The 21,926-nt window shown below is 40.4% G+C and overlaps 1 protein-coding gene across 1 annotated transcript in view; it reads left to right on the top strand.

Moving 5' to 3' along the window:
- aldh7a1 (aldehyde dehydrogenase 7 family, member A1) overlaps nt 1-21,926 on the top strand; it is a 49,937-nt gene that overhangs the window by 3,773 nt on the left and 24,238 nt on the right. The window contains exons 4-8 of the mRNA XM_043711952.1: nt 2,397-2,477; nt 7,228-7,351; nt 9,386-9,518; nt 14,966-15,010; nt 17,776-17,853. Coding sequence (XP_043567887.1) covers nt 2,397-2,477; nt 7,228-7,351; nt 9,386-9,518; nt 14,966-15,010; nt 17,776-17,853 — 461 coding nt within the window. The remainder of the gene's footprint in view (nt 1-2,396; nt 2,478-7,227; nt 7,352-9,385; nt 9,519-14,965; nt 15,011-17,775; nt 17,854-21,926) is intronic.

The raw sequence follows: 21,926 nt of genomic DNA, 5'->3' as shown, positions 1-21,926 counted from the left end.
CCTGCATCAGTCAAATCCCTCAAACACAACACTGGCTTCCTAACCAGCAATCTTCTTCCTGACCTCTCCGCCCCACCCCACTCTGGCCTATCACCCTCACCTTGACCTCCTTCCACCTATCGCATTTCCAACGCCCCTCCCCCAAGTCCCTCCTCCCTACCTTTTATCTTAGCCTGCTGGACACACTTTCCTCATTCCTGAAGAAGGGCTTATGCCCGAAGCGTCGATTCTCCTGTTCCTTGGATGCTGCCTGACCTGCTGCGCTTTTCCAGCACATTTTCAGCTCTATTTGCTAATCTAGCCTGTTTCCATATTCTGCCTGTAGTAGGTAATTTTGGTTTCCACTTTCATTAAGGCTTAATTAGCATATTCACTTCCCACTATGACACAGGAGTTTGCAGTATACAATTGTAGCTGATTTCCCAAATCCTTTGCTTCAGATCAGCTGATTTCATACAAGATGAAGAATGAACTTTGGACTTTCCTGGTCTGCTGACTTAGCTTCTTGAGTATTCAAACTTTTGGGGAAGCCACTTGTGTTTGATTGCTGCCTTTTTATGTTTTCTAAATAGGTTGGGTTAACAAGTTGGCAGTTAAGTCTGACCAGCTGCATCTGACTGTTACACAGTTGACCACAGAGCACTGAAACCTGAGGGAGAACGCAATTGGACTTAGACACTACAGTGGAACTATCTGTACACTGACTATTTCACCTGAAAGCATAAGAATGGCAAATTGTTTTCATACTGGAAAGTTCCATGCAAATAAATAAAACCTTCAGGAGGAAATTGGCTGATCACATTTTATGGATGATCTGATATTTCTCTGTTTTACTTATCAATAATTCAACTTAAAAAGAAGTAGTTAAATAATCAACAAGATCTTAACTGTGGAAGTTTCTGTTATTTTTAAGTGAAATTATGCAAAGCAACTCTGAAGATCTATTGATAAGACTATGCAGCAGAATAGTTATCTTGAACTGTGGCATATAAGTTGACCCATGGTTTTTCATTGTGAAAAATCATGCCTTTGTATATTTACAGCTTATAAGTCACCTCCCTGCCGCCAGACCTGTTTTCGGCCACATATGCTGTTCCTGCAGTTGTAATTGGCCTCAACTTTTCACCCCAGAATAGCAAATTTTACTTCTCAAGTAAGTCAGCGCAATGGATCAAGCAAGTGATAATGGCTGTTTTGCAAAGGAGATGCATGGAATTTTTAAGACAAGCCCACTCCTGACTGGTGGCTTTGGGCATGTCAGGAGGTTAGTTATTTCCTGCAGAATTCCAAGCCACTGACCTGCTCTTGGATTATTTATTTGCGTGGAACTTTCCAGTATGAAAATAAATTGCCATTCTCGTGCTTTCAAGTGGAACAGCCAGTTTATAGATTGATCAACTGTAATGTCAAAGTCCTACTTTGTTCTCCCTTAGGTTATATTGTTCTGTGGTCACTATTTGTATGACCAGTTTCTTCGTGACGATAATCCCCAGGATATTGATAGTGGGTTATTCAGCAATGGTATTGCCATTGAATATCAGAGGGTGAATTTCAAAGAGATTTTATTTTGTTGGAGTTGGTAATTGCCTTTGTGGTATGTATATCTCTCACTGAGCAAACCTACATCCAGAACCTCAACCTGAGCTTCAAATCTTCTCAAAAAGTGTATAACTGCTCACCAGTTATCAACTTCATGTGGCATATTGTCCAGTTGTTGTTCGTTTGTACATGCATTGCTTCATTATCTGAGAAGTGGTGAATGGTGCTGAATATTGTGTAACAATTGGCAAAAACCCCACTTCTGACCTTATGATGGAGGGAAGGTCATTGATGAAGCAGCAGAAGGTGGTTGGGCCCAGGACACTCCCCTGAGAAACTCCTGCAGAGATGTCCTAGTGCTAAGATAACTGACCTCCAATGACCACAGTCAGCTTCCGATGTGCCAGGCATGACTCCAACCAGTGGGGATATTTCCCCTTATTCTCATTCACTCCAGTTTTGCTCAAGCTCTTGATGTCACACTTCAAAGCCATTCGCAACGTCCTCCGCACTGGAGTTCCGCTTTTATATACATAATAGAACCAAGGCTGTAATAAGGTCAGGAGCTGACAAAACCCATCTTTGTATGGTAGCCACTCTCAAATATTTTGTTGAAATACATTTGGCGTAGCAGTTTGAAGGTCATTAGAAGGATAACTAGAACCAAGTTGTTAGGTCAATGTATTCTGACTACATAAGCTGCCTTTGTAATTCCATCTGTTCCGTTGCATAGAGTAAATATTTATTTTCAGTCTTTAACTGATAATCTTATTCAGTGAGCTTTTGTCTGTTTAATATTTAAAAATAAATTGAGAAGCTAAATAATTAAAAAAACTTTCTTTTTAAATCTTGTCCAGATTCCAGCACCAAAACGAGGAGAAATCGTGAGACAGATTGGAGATGCTTTGAGAAAGAAACTTAAAGTGCTAGGCAATCTGGTATGTATCATTGGCTGGAGATTTTGATGGTTGACATTGGGAGAAAGCATGGTTGTGCAAGTTATTTTTCAGCACTTAATTTGTTTGCTTTGTTACTAGGGAGGATATTCCTGGAAATACGTCCAGGGAAGTTATTTGGGTGGAACTGAGAAATAAGATAGGGATAATCACCTTATTGGGATTATATTATAGACCGAGGAGAAAGTGAGGACTGCAGATGCTGGCGATCAGAGCTGAAAATGTGTTGCTGGAAAAGCGCAGCAGGTCAGGCAGCATCCAGGGAACAGGAGAATCGAAGTTTCGGGCATAAGCCCTTCTTCTTCCTGAAGAAGGGCTTATGCCCGAAACTTCGATTCTCCTGTTCCCTGGATGCTGCCTGACCTGCGCTTTTCCAGCAACACATTTTCAGCTTATATTATAGACCCCCTAATAGTCAGAGGGAAATTGAGAAACAAACTTGTAAGGAGATCTCAGCTATCTGTAAGAATAATAGGGTGGTTATGGTAGGGGATTTTAACTTTCCAAACATAGACTGGGACTGCCATAGTGTTAAAGGTTTAGATGGAGAGGAATTTGTTAAGTGAGTACAAGACAATATTCTGATTCAGTATGTGGATATACCTACTAGAGAAGGTGCAAAACTTGATCTACTCTTGGGAAATAAGGCAGGGCAGGTTACTGAGGTGTCAGTGGGGGAGCATTTTGGGGCCAGCGACCATAATTCTTGGATTTAAAATAGTGATGGAAAAGGATAGACCAGATCTAAAAGTTGAAGTTCTAAATTGGAGAAAGGCCAATTTTGACGGTATTAGGCAAGAACTTTCGAAAGCTGATTGGAGGCAGATGTTCACACGTAAAGGTACGGCTGGAAAATGGGAAGCCTTCAGAAATGAGATAACAAGAATCCAGAAAAAGTATCTTCCTGTCAGGTTGAAAGGAAAAGCTAATAGGTATAGGGAATGCTGGATGACTAAAGAAATTGAGGGTTTGGTTAAGAAAAAGAAAGAAGCACATGTAAGGTATAGACAGGATAGATTAAGTGAATCCTTAGAGTATAAAGAAAGTAGGAGTATACTTCAGAGGGAAATCAGGAGGGCAAAAAGGGGACATGAGATAGCCTTGGCAAATAGAATTAAGGAGAATCCAAAGGGTTTTTCCAAATACATTAAGGACAAAAGGGTAACTACGGAGAGAATAGGGCCCCTCAAAGATCAGCAAGGTGGAACCGCAGAAAATGGGGGAGATACTAAATGAGTATTTAGTATCAGTATTTACTGTGGAAAGTGATTTGGAAGATATAGACTGTAGGAAATAAATGGTGACATCTTGCAAAATGTCCAGATTACAGAGGAGGAAGTGCTGAATGTCTTGAAACGTGTAAAGGTGGATAAATCCCCAGGACCTGATCAGGTGTACCCTAGAACTCTGTGGGAAGCGAGAGAAATGATTACTGGGCCTCTTGCTGAGATATTTGTATCATTGATAGTCACAGGTGAGGTGCCGGAAGACTGGAGGTTGGCAAACGTGGTGCCACTGTTTAAGAAGGGTGGTAAGGACTGAGTTTTTTGAAGAAGTAACAAAGAGGATTGATGAGGGCAGAGCGGTAGATGTGATCTGTATGTACTTCAGAAAGGCGTTTGACAAGGTTCCCCGTGGGAGACTGATTAGCAAGGTTAGATCACATGGAATAAAGGGACAACTCGCCATTTGGATATAGAACTGACTCAAAGCTAGAAGACAGAGGGTGGTGGTGGTGGGTTGTTTTTCAGACTGGAGGCCTGTGACCAGTGGAGTGCCACAAGGATCAGTGCTGGGTCCTCAACCTTTTGTTATTTACATAAATGATTTGGATGCGAGCATAAGAGGTACAGTTAGTAAGTTTGCAGATGACACCAAAATTGGAGGTGTAGTGGACAGCGAAGAGGGTTACCTCAGATTACAACAGGATCTTGACCAGATGGGCCAATGAGCTGAGAAGTGACCGATGGAGTTTAATTCTGTTAAATGAGAGGTGCTTCATTTTAGGAAAGTAAATCTTAGCAGGACTTAATGGTAAAGTCCTAGGGAGTGTTGCTGAACAAAGAGACCCTGAGTGCAGGTTCATAGCTCCTTGAAAGTGGAGTCGCAGGTAGATAGGATAGTGAAGAAGGCGTTTGGTATGCTTTCCTTTATTGGTCAGAGTATTGAGTACAGGAGTTGAGAGGTCATGTTGCAGCTGTACAGGATATTGGTTGGGCCACTGTTGAAATATTGCGTGAAATTCTGGTCTCCTTCCTATCGGAAAGATGTTGTGAAACTTGAAAGGGTTCAGAAAAGATTTACAAGGGTGTTGCCAGGGTTGGAGGATTTCCATGCTGCACATCTCTATGACTCTAATTGATAGTGCAATGTTGCTATGTAAGTTTGTGCAAAAGTCTCGCATCTAACAAATATTTTTGTCATTTCACTGAATTCTGGAAGTTTCAATTGCCTTACGAAAGTACAAATTAATGGCCTCTGTATAAAATTCCATTACCTTGAAAAGAACTGCTCACTGTTTTACATGCAGAGATTTATTTACTTAATGTTTATACAGTTATTTATTTAAATAGTTTCCTAAAATTATTTAGGTAAATAAATAATTGATTTCTTAAGGGCTTTCTAAATCCTTGCATTGGAGTTAGTGCCTCATATCAACTTCCATCTGTTACCTTGTAGCAGCATTACTTCTATTTACTCTGAGCAGTGACCTGGACAATTTATGTATCTTGCCAGACTATTCTCTCCATCATAATGGTAAATCGTAATTGAACAACTATCTTTTCTTTTTAAAGAAAACAAATCATTGGCGTGGCATTTGAAATTTACAAGCAATTGCAATTATTGTCTGACTCTAGATCCTTTAAAGTATAATTGTTATATGGCAGATTATAAAACAAACATTTTGATTTGATTTACTATACTCACATGTAGCTAATTACAGAGAAAAGCTTTGTTTTGCAAGTAGTACAGGCAGATGATATCAAACAAGGAATTGAGATTAAAGGATTTCGAGATGGTCTGAGGCATACTGCACAAGAGATGCACAAAGCAAGATCAACAATATTTGAGGTTAGAGAGTCCGTACAGCAGCCTAATATGCTTGAGCTTCTGTATCTTTTGCCTGATGGAAGAGGTTGGAGGAGAGCATTACCAGGGTGGGAGGGGTCTTTGATGTTGGCAGCCTTTCCGCTGCAACGAGATGTGGAACTGGAGTCCATGGATAGGAGTTTGGCGTCTGTGATGGTCTGGGCTGTGCGCACAACCTGCTGTAGTTTCTTATGGTCCTGGACAGAGCGGTTACCATTTCAGGGCATTATGCACCCGAACTGTATGCTTTCTGTGGGGCATCTGTAAAGATTGGTGAGGGCCCTTATGGTCATGCTGAATTTCTGAAGGCACCTGAGGTTGTGCCTTGACCATTGACACCCACATGAGAAGTCCAGGACAGGTTTTCAGTTGTCATCACTCTGAGAATCATGATGGTCTCGACCCTTTCCACCTTACTGCATTGCTGAAGTTGGGGGGGTGTCCTTCTCCTTTCTTTCTGAAGTCATTGATCAGTTCTTTAGTTTTGGCAACATTGAGAGGTTATTATCATTGCACCATGACACACAGCCCTCTATCTCCTTTCTGTATTCTGATGCAATGTTTGATGTCTATCTTACCACCGTGATGTCATCAGCATACTTGTAGATTATGTTGTTCGGAATTTGGCTACACAATCATGGGTATACAGGGAGTACGGCAGAGGGCTGAGTATGTATCCTTGGGGGTCTCCAATGTTGAGGATTATTCTGGGGGAGGTGTAGTTGTCTAACTTCACTTTAACTGGATCTTCAGATTCCTGCTTCCAAGACTGCAATCAGAGCGTAGAGCCAAGACTTGGGTCTTGGAGGTTTGAGATTAGTCTTGCAGAGATTATGGTGTTGAAGGCAGGGCTGTAGTCTATGAATAGGAGTCTGACATAGGAGTCCTTGTAATCCACATATTCCAGGCATGAGCATAGAGTCAGGAAAATGGCATCCACTGTGGACCTGTTTTGTGAACAACAAGATGAAAGGGATCGAGGAAGGCTAGAGTCGACGAGAGGCTGGTTATGGCCCACAAAGCACTTAATGATTATGGAGGTCAGAATCATTGGGCGGTAGCCATTAAGGCACATTGCACATGCTTTCTTTGACACTGGGATGATGGTGGTCTTCTTGAAGCAGATGGGGACTTTGGTTAGTAGGAAGGAGAGGTTGAAGATGGCTGTGAGTATTTCTGCCTGTCGGTCTGCACAGTACCCATGTGCATGGCCGGATCTGTCTGGGCCTATCGCTTTCCTTAGGCTGACTCCCAGGAAGACCAATCTGCAGCGGTGACTGAGGGAACGTCGCCTGCGCCAGATATGCTGCAGTGATTCAAGAAGGCACCTTACTGTCAAATATACTCAAATCCTGTGTAAGAATAAAGAATGCATATTCATAATTGGGTTTATTTGTTAGTTAGCTTAATTTCTTTTTTTAAATATCTGATTTAACTTACAACCAATTTTGGAGACTGGAGCGTGTGATCAGTTTTGGCTTTTAATGTGAAGTGACACTTTTGCATGAATACTTCTCAATGGTAGTCTGATCATTTAATATGTATGCTTACAGCAACAATTGATATTTATTCCTTCTGAATTTGATTGTACATTGGGTTGCATTTAAGTTTCTAATACTGTTTTTTTTTCTTTTGTTTTAAGGTATCTTTGGAGATGGGGAAAATTTCAGTTGAGGGTGTCGGAGAGGTTCAGGAATATATTGATATCTGTGACTATGCGGTTGGACTGTCTCGCATGTTTGGAGGGCCTGTGCTACCATCTGAACGTAAGTGAAGCCATTCTGACCCTTGTTGCTTAGTACATTATTTATGTATTTGGTAAACACAGTGGAACAAAATCTGCATTTTTGGCAACAAGGAAGTGATTTACCATAATCCGAGACAAACAGGGAGCGCTGAGTAGCAACTATTTCACTGCAGTTACACTTTTAGCCAAATATCCTGTGTTGTTTGACATCAACGGAATCCATATAATCATGGGTTAGTGAGGAAACTGTTTTGTACAGCCATTTCGGTATCTGATCGTTGACCAAGTACATCTGATGTTTGAACACCATTATCAAGCTTGTTTTTCATGATAGAGTTGCAATGCTTTTTTGCAATTATCTTTATATCTGGCAGGGTGGCACGTAAAATGTGATGGTACAGCTACATAATCCTTTATCCGAAACCCTTGGGGTCAGCTGGTTTTCTGAATCCTGAATTTTTTGGACTTTGGAGTCAGTTATCTGGAAGAACAAAAGGGTGGTTATGGTAGGGGATTTTAACTTTCCAAACATAGTCTGGGACTGCCATAGTGTTAAGGGATTAAATGGAGTGGAGTTTATTAAGCGTGTCCAGGAAAATTTTCTGATTCAATATGTGGATGTACCTACTAGAGAAGGTGGAAAACTTGACCCACTCTTGGGAAATAAGGCAGGGCAGGTGACTGAGGTGTCAGTGGGGGAGCATTTTGCAGCCAGCGACCATAATTCTATTCATTTTAAAATAGTGATGGAAAAAGATCAAAAGATGAAGTTCTAAATTGGAGGAAAGCTAATTTTGATGGTATTGGGCAAGAACTTTCAAAAGCTGATTGGGGGCAAATGTTTGCAGGTAAAGGGATGGCTGGAAAATGGGAAACCTTCAGAAATGAGGTAACGAGAGTCCAGAGACAGTATATTCCTCTTGGGGTGAAAGGAAAGGCTGGTAGGTGTAGGGAATGCTGGATGACTGAAGAAATTGAGAGTTTGGTTAAGAAAAAGAAGGAAGCATATGTCAGGTGTAGACTAGATGGAGGTTGAGGGTCATGGATAAGATAAGTAGACAAAGTCTCTTCCCTGGGGTTGGGGAGTCCAGGACTAGAGGGAATAGGTTTAGGGTGAGAGTGGGAAAGTATAAAGGGACCTAAGGGGCACCTTTTTCATGCAGTGAGTGGTACATGTATGTAATGAGCTGCCAGAGGAGCTGGTGGAGGCTAGTACAATTGCAACATTTAAGAGGCTTTTGGATGGGTATGTGAATAGGAAGGGTTTGGAGGGATATGGGCCGGGTGCTGGCAGGAGGGACTAATTTAGGTTGGGATATCTGGTCGGCATGGACGGGGTTTGGATCGAAGGGTCTGTTTCCATGCAGTACATCTCTATGACTCTATAAGTGACAGTTTCACGGTGAAATTTAAAAAAAATCTTACCGAACATCAGACGCACCTGTGAGTACTATGAGCGCTGAGACAGAATTGACGCCTGCCAGTACTGGTCCATGCCGCCATGTCACATCTGAGTGATGTGGGTTGAGTGGGTGTGGAGCTGGGTTAACTGTTTGTATGCCAAACAACCTTGTTATGGAGAAAAAAAACTGCACGAGAAAGACTTCAGATTTCAGATAAAGGGTTGCGTACCTGTGTTTGCACAAACTCTGCCAACAGGCAAAATAGTTTTCATTTGATTCATTAAAACTACATTTATTGATATGTCATAAGATATTGTAAATTTTGTAATCACTATCAATGTTTAAATGTTCCTTAGAAATACTGCTGGGAGATATTGGCACTGTGATAATGTCACCAGGCTAATATATCCAGAAGCCTAAGCCAATGCTGTGAGGACAGTGGTTCAAATTTCACCATGACAACTGGAATTTAAATTAAGAAATGTGGAATGGAAAGCTACTTGTAGTTTTGCTGATTATAATCATCAATGAGCTTAAAACACATCTGGCTCACTAAAGTCCACCCACCTTCGATCCGTTTTCCCCCGCCAACCTCTTTCCCCCATTAAATGTGATTAACTTACGTTTGACTTCCATGAAATCTTTCTAAGGTCCTGGACATGCTCTAATTGAACAATGGAATCCACTTGGTCTAGTCGGAATTATCACTGCATTTAACTTCCCAGTTGCTGTTTATGGCTGGAATAATGCCCTTGCACTTGTCTGTGGAAACTGTTGTCTTTGGTAAGTTTGTTTTAATTGTACATTGTGATCCTAGCTATATTCATCCTGTTTTTCACGCTAATAACTTTGACCAAACTATGAAAATGTATGTTTCATTGTATAACTTGATTAATGGAAATTTATGTGTGATTCTTGACTTTTTGCTTGCCACCAAAAGTGACGAGCTCATTGGCTGAAAGTGTTTCCCTTGCACCTCTCCTTTGTTGCTGGCTGTAAGCAAGCCAACATGTTATCAGCCTACACACAATTAGACTTCATTGATTTGTTTTGAAACTAACACTGAGTAACATGAGAAAATTGCTTGTTGCAATTAAAGCTGATTAGTGAATACACTATTGACAATGTTGCCATACTAGAGAACAAAATTTCCAGTCAGGTCACTTTGTGTATTTCATAAAGGTAACAGCATCTTGTTTCAGTGCACCCTGCACAAAGTGATAGTGACTTATAGCAGCTGCATTATCAGTTTTGCACAGTTTCATAGTTATTGTTAGTACAACTTTGCATTTTTATTAATGCTGTACTTTGTTACTATATTCTTTTAAATTTTAATTCTAAGTTGTGGAGTATCTGTAATACCTGATCCTTTGCAAGCCAAAAGCACTACATTGATTTATTGCTTTCACATACTCCACAAAATTCTAAGATGTCTTTGCTGCAAGGTCTGAATGGTTCTAATATTAACTTTTAATTTTAGATTTGGGCATTTGCGATTGTGTGATCTCTTGTCTCAATAAGATAAATATTATACTCCTTACAACATATTGTGTTATTGTACAGATCTCAGTAAGGCACTAAACTCTTAAGACAGGTAAATGAGATCATGACATGCAGTGCTCTAATATAACAAGTTTCCTTTTTACCTTGTGTACAGAACAGCAGGAAGTTAGACAGCCAACCATTCTCCTGTTCCCTGGATGCTGCCTGACCTGCTGCGCTTTTCCAGCAACACATTTTCAGCCAACCAGTCAGTCAGTTAGTGTGTTAACTATTTATATAATGTGATAGCAATGTAAATAAGTGAAGACTTCAGACTATATTTAAGTCTGAGATGTTATATTAGTATTGTTCTTAGTTGTTGATAAACTTCCAGATGTCTGGAATAAAACAACTAAAGTCTCTGTAGTATATGTTGTGAGGGTAATGTGATGTCATTTTCTACACCTCATCCAATTCTAGTATTTTACCTTAATTCTACCAGTAGTGATACAACGGCATAAGAAATTAAGAAAAGAGGAAATTTTCTGATAGACTCCTAAAATCGAGTTTTAAGGAGATTGTTGATGGGTATGTTTCCTGGGCATGAATCTGTCTATTATATATCTCTAAGTTGTAGGACTTTGTTCGTGGACTTAGCTAACATCTAAATGGATAAACTGCTGCAAAACAAGAATGTAATTTTACAAGAATTAATTTTTAATCCATCTGGTATTAATTTGGACAGTGTTTCCAAGAAGCCAGTTGCAAAAAGCCAAATGGCCATGACTGATTATACACAAACAATGTTTCCTAAGTTTTTCTTCTACATGGACCTCCAAGCCTGATGAAACATTCACTCAGATCGTGGCTAATCTGTCTGTATTTTTAATTTCACATTCCCATCAACCCCATAAGCCTTGTTTCCCTTACATAGCAATTTTTTTTCTATCCACTTCTGTCTTTCTGGATACTGGAAATCTGAATGAAAAGTAGAAAGCACTGGAGAAACTGAGCAGGTCGGCAGCCTCTGCGGAAAGAGAAACATTTAACAGTAAGAGAAATAATCTGTAATCTCATTTTGAGTCCGCTATGACTTCCTGTTTGAAGGGAAGTTACATCGTACTTGAGACATTAACTCTACTTCTGTCTGCCAGAGCTTCTGTGTTTCTCCTGAACTTTCTTTTTTCAGTGTTTTAAGTTTTATTTTGGCAGTTGAAGCCTTACCTGACCCCTTTGTCCTTAACATCCAATGGGCTCTAGGTGTGGATGTATGTACTGCTTTCTGTTATGGAAATGAGCTGCAATGGCTTCAAAACTTCCAAGGTTCAGTCTTGACAGTGTTGATATTTTTGGCTCAGTTTTTCCTTTAATTTGGAATCTATCTGTGAAACAACATACTTGCTCAATGTGTACAGCTGTATGAAGGTAGCCGATGCCTGAACTGATGTGAGTCTGTGTTATTGATTTACACTGGCAATGCAATAGTCACATTGGAGACATTACAATGTTGCTAGCATTTCCACTGGTCCTTGGAATGAACGATAATTCAGATATATTCAGATTCTTGTTGTCCTGTCCTCCCTTTATCTCTTTAATTTGGTAAATCTGAGATTGGGAACTCATCAGAGAAAGGTGTCAAGCAATTTTGTCAAGTTAATCATTGTTTACACTCTCTCTTTTAATTAGTAGTGTTTCTTTGTGATTATTTGTAATAATTCCTGTGTTACAAAGTTGATATGTCATTTTGCAAAAGAACTGGAAGTTGCTGCTTGAAGATTAAGCTGTCAGAACTGTAGGAGAGTTTTTCTAACTGGAAAGAAAAGCTCAGAGCTTTCCCAACCATGAGCGCCTTAAGATATCAAGAAGCATACAATATAACAAAAGATATTAAGGCTAAGCTTATAACAGAGACTGAGAGCCAATACTGCAGAAAGTCTAGAGGAGAATAGAAACTGGATGTGAAACTGACAAGTGATTGATATTGGTAATGTTTGTTGCCAGTTAATCCAGAGCATCTAGATGTTCTGAGAATGTGCATTTGAATTTCACTGTGACAGTTGGTGAAGTTTGAATCAAAAACTAGTCTGAGGACGTTCATGAGCCTTACTAATGTCCTGAAAGGAACACATGGACTGACCTGTGCGTGGCAACATACCAACAGCAGTGGGGTTGATAACTAACTGTCTGATTAAATGGCCTGACAAGAAACTGAAACTGCTTCAAACTTCAGACTCCAAATTGTGAAGTCTTATGGCATACAGTCAAACATGGGTAGGGAAGCCCATCTACTGATGTGCAACGTTACTTTGTCACCTTGGCTGATGAATCATTGCGTTAACACCACTTGGAGGAAACGCACTGAGGCCCGCAAGGGCACGGAATGTATTTTGGGTAGGGAATTCAATGTTGGTAGCACCACAACTGGTTGAACTGACCTTGACCAAAATGACAAAGTTGTTAAATTTGCTCTGAGCAGGGTCAACAAGAGAAAAAAAAAAACTTCCCACCTCCACACGAGTTTAACCATTGGACACTAAGTCTGTCCATCCTAATAATGGTAGGAGTGACCAGCATGCAGTCACTGTGGACATCAGGTGCCTTTTAAATGTTGCAATTGTACCAGCCTCCACCACTTCCTCTGGCAGCTCATTCCATACATGTACCACCTTCTGTGTGAAAAAGTTGCCCCTTAGGTCTCTTTTATATCTTTCCTCTGTCACCTAAACCTATGCCCTCCACGACCCCATGCCCTATCCCTATCCATGCCCATCACAATTTTGTAAACCTCTATATGGTCACCCCTCAGCCTCCAATGCTCCAGGGACAACAGCCCCAGCCTGTTCAACCTCTCCCTATAGCTCAAATCCTCCAACCGTGGCAACATCCTTGTAAATCTTTTCTGAACCCTTTCAAGTTTCACAACATCTCTCTGAAAGAAAGGAGACCAGAATTGCATGCAATATTCCAACAGTGGCTAACCAATGTCCTGTACAGCTGCAACATGACCTCCCAACTCCTGTACTCAATACTCTGACCAATAAAAGTAACCTGCACACTGATATTCAGTTTGGATTCTGCCTGGTTCACTCAGCTCCTGACATAATTACAGCATTGTTGCAAACATGGACAAAAGATCTGAACTCCAGACATGAAGTGAGAGTGACTGCTTTAATACCAGGACGTCATTTGATGGAGTAGGACATCAAGAACTCCCAGCAAAACTGGAGTAATTGAGAATTGGGAGGAAAACCCGCCACTAGTTAGAATCAAAGGAAGATGATTAGGGTTGTTGGAGGTCAATCATTTCAGCCCCAGGGCATCACTGCAGCGGTGTCTCAGACTTGACCATCTGAGACATAAAACACCTTCCCTTCATCATAAATTCAGAAATGGGGATGTTCACTGATGATTATACATGGTACAGTACCATTCACAAAGATTTGTATTGGAATCTCCTGGGGTTGGCGTTGTGGACTCTTGCTTTTTGGGGCGGCACAGTGGTTCAGTGGTTAGCACTGCTGCCTCACAGCACCAGGGTCCCAAGTTCGATTCCAGCCTTGGGCAACTGTCTGTGTGGAGTTTGCACATTCTCCCCGTGTCTGCATGGGTTTCCTCCGGGTGCTCTGATTTCCTCCCACAGTCCAAAGATGTGCAGGTCAGGTGAATTGGCCATGCTAAATTGCCCATAGTGTTAGGTACATTAGTCAGAGGGAAATGGGTCTGGGTGGGTTACTCTTCGGAGGGTTGGTGTGGACTTGTTGGGCCGAAGGGCCTGTTTCCACACTGTCGGGAATCTAATCTAATCTTTTCCCGATACGTATTCCCAATACATATACATATTCCCGATACAGATCAAGGTATGCAGGCATCACTTTCATATGACATATAACTTGGGAGAATTGTAAATTCTGAGGAGGATAGTGTAGAATTCAAAAGAACATTGACATGTTGGTGGAGGATGGAAGATGAAATTCAATGCGGAGAAGTGTGAGGTGATGCACTTTGGTTTAAAAAAAGTTGAGAAAAATTGTATGGTATGTGCATGAGCAAAGAAATCTGGGTGTATATGCACAATTCTTTAAAAGTAGCAGGATTGTAGAAAAAGCTGTTGTTAAATTATACAAAATATTCTAGACTTCATAAATAAATAGGGGCATAGAGCGGAAAAGTGGCGACTTTGTGATTAACTTTACAGAAGTTACTGGTTAGACCTCAGCTGGAGTATTGTATGCAGTTCTGGAAAATACAAATGCATTGTAGAGAGTTCAGGACAGGTTCAGAAGAATTATTCCTGAGTGAGGCACTTCAGTTATGAGGAAAGATTGGAGAAATTGGGACAGTTTCTCTTTAAGAAGGGAAGACTAAGTGGAGATTTGATAGAAGTTCTCAAAATGATGGGGAGTCTGGAAGATAGTAGTGAAGAAGAGACTGCTCCTGCTCATAACAGAGAGAAACAGAGGACACTGTTTTAAAGTGTTTTGCAAAAGGTGGAAAGCACTGCGTGGAGGTGTTGTGGAGACAGGATTGAGGCATTCAAGTGAGCATTATTCCAATTTTAAAATCATCTGAATTGCATGGTTACAGAAACCAGGAGAGTGGCACTTAGTTAAAATGCTCAGAGTGTGCAGACACTCCTCCTTCACTGTAACAATCATAAGCTGGATGGCTACCAATCAAAATCTGTATTTGGATGAGGTGTGCCACTTGTGCCTAATAAATTTATGATTCTATCCATTTTATGTTCACAGGAAAGGAGCTCCCACAACTCCTCTGACTAGTGTAGCAGTTACACAGTGAGTATTATTTTCTATTGGCACGTAATGATTTATTATTTTCCGGTAGGTTGAGTTTATCCCTAGTCCATTGGTATGTATGATTATCATGTAATTTAACTGTTAGATTGTTACTGACCTTTCTTACGGATACTCAATTCTATTGAAGTGTCACAACAAAAATTAGAGCGCATGGAATTGGAGGCAACCTGCCAACATGTGCAGAGAATGAGTTGGGAAGTAATTCTGCCTGTAAATATCTCGACTCAGGTTCCAGGTAAACCAAATAAATTTCTGATGTGTATCACCTTCTTCTACACGAAAACTCAACCCACTGGTTGAAATACTGACAGTTTGGTGTCTTACACTAAAATAATAGTCACCAGTTTGTTCTATTTATCGTATGTCTCATTTCATCTGCATGTGGCATAGATACGATAGATTCTATTTCAGAAAATATTGCACATAAGGTGCAGGTGTTGGGCTTTCCAGTAGCTTAAGTTTACTGTGAACACTTTGGTCGTCTTTGAGGCAGGTTATTTATCACCGTATAGTTGCCAGCAATTGCTTTGTCTGCAATTGTGTCAAGGTTGAACGTGGGATCCATGTAGCCAGGTGTGGTGTAAAATTCCAAGCAGTGGAATGTGGTGAAACGGTTAAAAATTATGTCCCAATACATGTGTGAATAATAATGTAACACATGTATTGGGCCAAGCAATGGAATGTGGTGNACCTTGTTGTGGCGACGCTGCGGGGAATAAAATGCTCATATTCTAGCAGACTCGCCTCTTGGTCGTTTGTTCTGTGTCAGACTACTCTCCTACGAACCTGACCTTGAGAATTTTTTAAAACACCAGGGAACAACAACTAGTTTATTTGAGCCCAGTTTGTGGAGAATTCTGTGAGCATAATAATTGAATTAGCTAATGCCAAAGTGTGTCTGCTCCTTTTCCTTTCTTCCGTTCTTCTTTGACTGGATACTGAATTATGGGTGGTGCCTCCTGGCCCACTACCAGATCGAATTGATGATGCACATTGAAGTAAATTGACTTGATAGGCATTACGGAGACACGGTTTCAGGATGACAAAGGTTGACGGATAGCACTACCAATCAAGAGTTTGTGCACTGGTTCGAGATGACTTTGGTTCAGGAGATCAAGTTGTAGAGTCCGTTTGGGTGGAGATGAACAATAATACAGGAAAGAGGTCACCAGTGGGAGTGGTCTAACAGTAACCACAATATAAAACAAAGTATACAAGAAGAATTATTGATGCTTGTGTTTATAGAGACAGCAGTAATCAGATAAACTGGAAAAATAAGATCGGCAGTTCTGGCTTGGATAAGTTCACTGTAGGTTTTTGAGATAATTTCTTGGAGCAGCCTGTTTTGGAACAGCCCAGAGAGCAGATTATATTTGGCGACTTGTGTAACATGATGTAATTAATGACCTTGGAGTTAAGGCAAACTTAGTTAGAACAACAATAATATGAGTGAATTTTCAAAGGGAGAAGATTGGGGCTAAGACGAGTATTTTAAACCTATTTAAGGGTGACTATGTTGGCATACTCGTCTGTAGGATAGATCAATAGAGACACAGTTGCAGGCACGGAAAAGTGTGAAGTTCTTCACTTTGACAAGTAGAATTGTTTAAAAAAGTTTAATAAATTTAAATATATGAATAAAAAATATCAGTAATACAGAAAGGCCTGCAGAATTCTAAGGTGCAGAGGGATTTAGGTCATAGTCGTACAGCCCAGAAACAGGTCAGAAATGAGAATGTTTTTTCTGAGAGTTGAGCAACTTGAAACTCTGCCTTAGAAGATGGTGGAGAGGTGGGGTAATTGAATATTTTCAGGACAGAGGTGGATCGAGTCTTGTCAGACAGAACAATCAAGCATTATTGGGAGTAGATGGGAATGTGGAATTCAAAGCACAAATAGATCAGCCAAAGTCTCATTAATGATAGAACAAGCTTGAAGGACTGAATGGTCTACTCTTGCTCCCATTTGTTATGTTCATATGTGGTTTCTGACTATTTCTAACTAACTTCTGATCGGAAGTCTGATCTTGTGTAACGTGGCGATAAAACTACTCCCTCCCTAATGTTTTGAGGCGTTGATAGTCACTTATGAAAGTTAACTACTTCAGCTGGCTGCTAGTTATTGCAACCAGAATCCTCCAGAGTCTGGGTCTAGAATGTCAATTTCTTCCAACTTCTTCAATGCACAGACTGTGTCCACTTCGTGCAATTTCACATTAGTTTTAAGTTTGATTAAAGGTTTTTTTTTGAAAAAAATTTAGAACTGCAAAGTAAAAAATTCCTTTGAATTAACTTACCTAAATTAATTAATTTTGTAAGCCTCATTCGATTCCCAGTTTATTCTGCTTATTCTTGTAAGTTTCATCTTTCAAGCGATTGTTTCAATTGGCCAGGAAGCATTTTGTATCAGTAACGCTTGATCATTGAGCTCATGTAGCTGACTGATATTTAATTGTCTATTCAAAATTATGTAAGTTTAAAATTTAAGCTGAAATTCAGTTTGTTCAGTTGTCCAAAACAGCATAATTTCACAAAATTTCCGTTTGACCTTAAAGTGTTTGGTGAATTGTTGGAATAACTATTAATGGCTTTAAAAATAATTCTGTAAAGTGTTCTTAATCTTACATTTATGGCTATTAAAATCCAGACATTCTCTACTGCCTTGAGTCTTTTTAGCTTTATGTAGTTTTGAAATTAAAGTATTTGCAAAACTTTGCAAGTTGTTCTAATTTTATCTCTTTACAGAATTGTTGCCCAGGTTTTAGAAGATAACAAATTACCTGGAGCTATTTGTTCCCTTACATGTGGGGGTGCGGACATTGGGTAAGTGAATAAGAAGTAATGACAACAGACTAATGCTCTTGATGTATATTAGTTCACTTTCAGAACTGTGGATATCAATTATTGTCTCACTCATCAATACAATAATAGTTAAGACAAAAAATTAAATACAAGTTTGTTGCAATTTCTTGTCCAAGTTTATTAGTGAAGTAATGATGGAAGAACTTGGTGACAATTGATTTTGCACAATGAACTCTTACATAAAATACCATATGTCATAGAGTCCTAGAGATACACAGCACAGAAACAGACCCTTTGTTCCAACTCGTCCATGCCGACCAGATATCTCAACCCAATCTAGTACCACCTGCCAGCACCCAGCCCATATCCCTCCAAACCCTTCTTATTCATAAACCTATCCAGATGTCTTTTAAATGTTGCAATCATACTAGCCTCCACCACTCCCTCTGACAGCAAACTCTGCACATGTACGACCCTCTGCATGAAAAAGCTGCCCCTTAGGTCTCTTTTATATCTTTCCCTCTCACCCTAAACCCATGCCGTCTAGTTCTGGACTCACCCACCCCAGGGAAAAGACCTTGTCAATTTATCCTATCCATGCCCCTCATGAATTTATAAACCTCTATAAGGTCGCCCCTCAGCCTCCAACTTTCCAGGGAAAACAGCTGTAACCTATTCAACCTCTCCCTGTAGCTCAAATCCTCCAACCCTGGTAACATCCTTGGAAATCTTTTCTGAACCCTTTCAAGTTTCACAACATCCTTCAGATAGAAAGGAAACCAGAGTTCCACACAGTATTCCAATAATGGCCTAACCAAAGTCCTGTACAGCCACAACATGACCTCCCAACTCCTGTACTCAATACTCTGACCAATAAACGAAAACATACCAAACGCCTTCTTCACTATCCTATCTACCTGCGACTCCACTTTCAAGGAGCTATGAACCTGCACTCCAAGGTCTCTTTGTTCAGCAACACTCCCTAGGACCTTACCATTAAGTGTATAAGTCCTGCTAAGATTCGCTTTTCCAAATGCGGCACCTCACATTTATCTAAACTAAACTCTATCTGCCATTCCTTAGCCCATTGCCCCATTTGATCAAGATCCCATTGTAATGTGAGGTAACCTTCTTCGCTGTCCACTACACCTCCAATTTTGGTGTCATCTGCAAACTTACTAATTACATACCTCTTAAGCTCACATCCAAATCATTTATACAAATGATGAAACGTAGAGGACACAGCACTAATTCTTGTGGCACTCCACTGGTCACAGGCCTCCAGTCTGAAAAACAACCTTCCACCATCCTCTGTCTTCTACCTTTGAACCAGTTCTCAATCCAAATGGCTAGTTCTCACTGTATTCCATGAGATCTAACCTTGGTAACTAGTCTCCCATGGGGAACCTGTCTGTTATAATCCAGATTAAACATCCGTGATAATTGTCACACAAATGAACAGAAATATTTGAAATTTTTTCAAAAAAAATTGATGAAAAGAGGAAGTAACCAGAAGATACAATTTTGATTAAAGACATCAAATATATGAGAGCATGCCCCTGAACCCTCATAGAATATGTATGTTAAAATGTGGTAGGTAAGCATATTCACTACCTTCCTGATGGACTGTTAGGGATGGACAATAAAATGATGGCCTATCCAGTGACTCCCACATCCTATGAAAGAATATTAAAGATGTTGCTGAACAAAGAGGCCTTGGAGTACAGGTTCATAGCTCCTTGAAAGTAGAATCACAGGTAGATAAGATAGTTAAGGAGGCGTTTGGTATGCTTTCGTTTATTGGTCAGAGTATTGAGTACAGGAGTTGGGAGGTCATGTTTAGGCTGTACAGGACATTGGTTAGGCCACTGTTGGAATATTGTGTGCAATTCTGGTCTCCTCCCTATCGGAAAGATGTTGTGAAACTTGAAAGGGTTCAGAAAAGATGTACAAAGATGTTGCCATGGTTGGAGGATTTGAGCTATAGGGAGAGGTTGAACAGGCTGGGGCTGTTTTCCCCGGAGCGTTGGAGACTGGAGCTGTTTTCCCTGGAGGGTCGGAGGCTGAAGGTGACCTTATAGAGGTTTATAAAATTATGAGGGGCATGGATAAGGTAAATAGACAAGGTCTTTTCCCTGGGATTGGGGAGTCCAGCACTAGAGGGCATAGGTTTCGGGTGAGAGGGGAAAGGGGTTCAATTCCCGCCTCAGGCGACTGACTGTGTGGAGTTTGCATGTTCTCCCCGTGTCTGCCTGGGTTTCCTCCGGGTGCTCCGGTTTCCTCCCACTGTCCAAAGATGTGCAGGGTCAGGTGAATTGGCCATGCTAAATTGCCCGTAGTGTTAGGTAAGGGGTAAATGTAGGGGTATGGATGAATAGGAAGGGTTTGGAGGGATATGGGCCAGGTGCTGGCAGATGGGACTAGATTGGGTTGGGATATCATGTCAGCATGGACGGGTTGGACCGAAGGGTCTGTTTCTATGCTGTGCATCTCTATGACTCTGCAATACTGTACTTGCCATTTGGAACAACACAATGTGAGCACAATTACACTTTTGGTGATTGTTATTGTCATGTCAATCACTTGCCATAAGTTTACAGCAAAGCAATTCCTTTCAAACAGTGGTCACTTCACCTGTTCCTAGACACTCCCACAACGGGGAAAAAAGACTTCAGTATCAGCCTTGTCAAGACCCCTAATAATCTTGCGCATTTCAAAAAGGCTACCTTTCATTCTTGTAAACTTCAATGAAAACAAGCCAGCCTACTCAACCTCTCCTTATAAGACTCTCCCTCCATACCTGGAAACAACTAAGTGAACCTTCTCTGGACAGCCTCCAATGCCTATTTCCATTTCCTTGGATAAGGGACCCAGTCAGTATTCAGTGTTCCAGCTGTGGTCTCACTAGTGCTTGCATAGTTTTAGCAAGGTCTCACTTTTTATTCTCCAGTCCCTTTGAAGTAAAGACCAACAGTTGATTTTCTTTCTCTATGATCTGCTGAATTTGGATGTCAGCTTTTTGTGATTTGTACCTGAAGACCCCAAAGTCCCTGTGTATAGCAGTATTCTGCAGACTTTTCCCATTTAAATAAAACTCAGTTTTTCAATTCTTCCAGCCAAACATTTTCTGACTTTATATTCCATTTGCAAAGTCTCTCTTCTCTTACCTAACCTGTTTATAACCCTTTGCAGACTCTTTGTGTCATCCATGCTGCTTGTCTTATCACTTATTCTGGTGTCATCTGTAAACCTGGTGATTGTACATTCACTTTCCTCATCCAAGTTATTAATAATACCTTGTAAATAATTGTAGCCTCAACACTAATCTCCGTGGCACTCTACTAATTACAGGTTGCCATCCTGAAAATAGCCCCTTTATCCCAACTCTGTCTTCTGTTAGTTAGCCAGTCCTTTATCCATGATAATGCACTACCCCTGTTACCGTGGGCACTTATGGCATTAAGTAACCTTATGTACAGTACCTATGTACTTGCCTTTTTGAAATCCAACTATATCTATCGGTTCTCCTTTATCTATTCTAGCAGTTGCCATCTTGAAAAAATACGATAATAATATTGACAGATATGATTTTCCCTTCATTTTACCAAATTCTGACTCTGCTTCTAAATGCTCTGCTGATACATTCTTATAGTCTATAACATTTTCCAAATGACAGACGTTAAACTAACAGGCCTATAGTGACTTCTTTTTATTCTTCCTTTTTGAATAAGCATGTTACATTGCCAGTTTTCCAATCATCTGTAAATTTTTCCAGAGCCTAAAGGTTTTTGTAAGCTTTCTGCTAGTATATCCACTGACACTGTAGCTGCTTCCTTTAAAATCCTTGGATTCAACCCATCCTCGGAGACTTATCCATCCGTAGCATTTTCACCACCTTTGCAATTCAGCTTTTTAGAAAATGTTTCAACCAAGATTGAGGTAGGCCTGATAAAACGCAAACTGAGCATTGCCAAATGCAGCTGAATGCATTACTGTCACCGTTTTCAATCACTTGTAAACGGGGCAGTAATTGGCTGGGCATGATTTGTCATTCTTTATTGGCAGAACATTCCAAAATTTTCCATTTTGTCAGG

Source organism: Chiloscyllium plagiosum, chromosome 2, assembly GCF_004010195.1.
Source record: "Chiloscyllium plagiosum isolate BGI_BamShark_2017 chromosome 2, ASM401019v2, whole genome shotgun sequence".
NCBI classification, from domain to species: domain Eukaryota; kingdom Metazoa; phylum Chordata; class Chondrichthyes; order Orectolobiformes; family Hemiscylliidae; genus Chiloscyllium; species Chiloscyllium plagiosum.
Note: the sequence above shows the minus strand (reverse complement) of the source record. Positions and strands in the feature narration are given on the sequence as shown.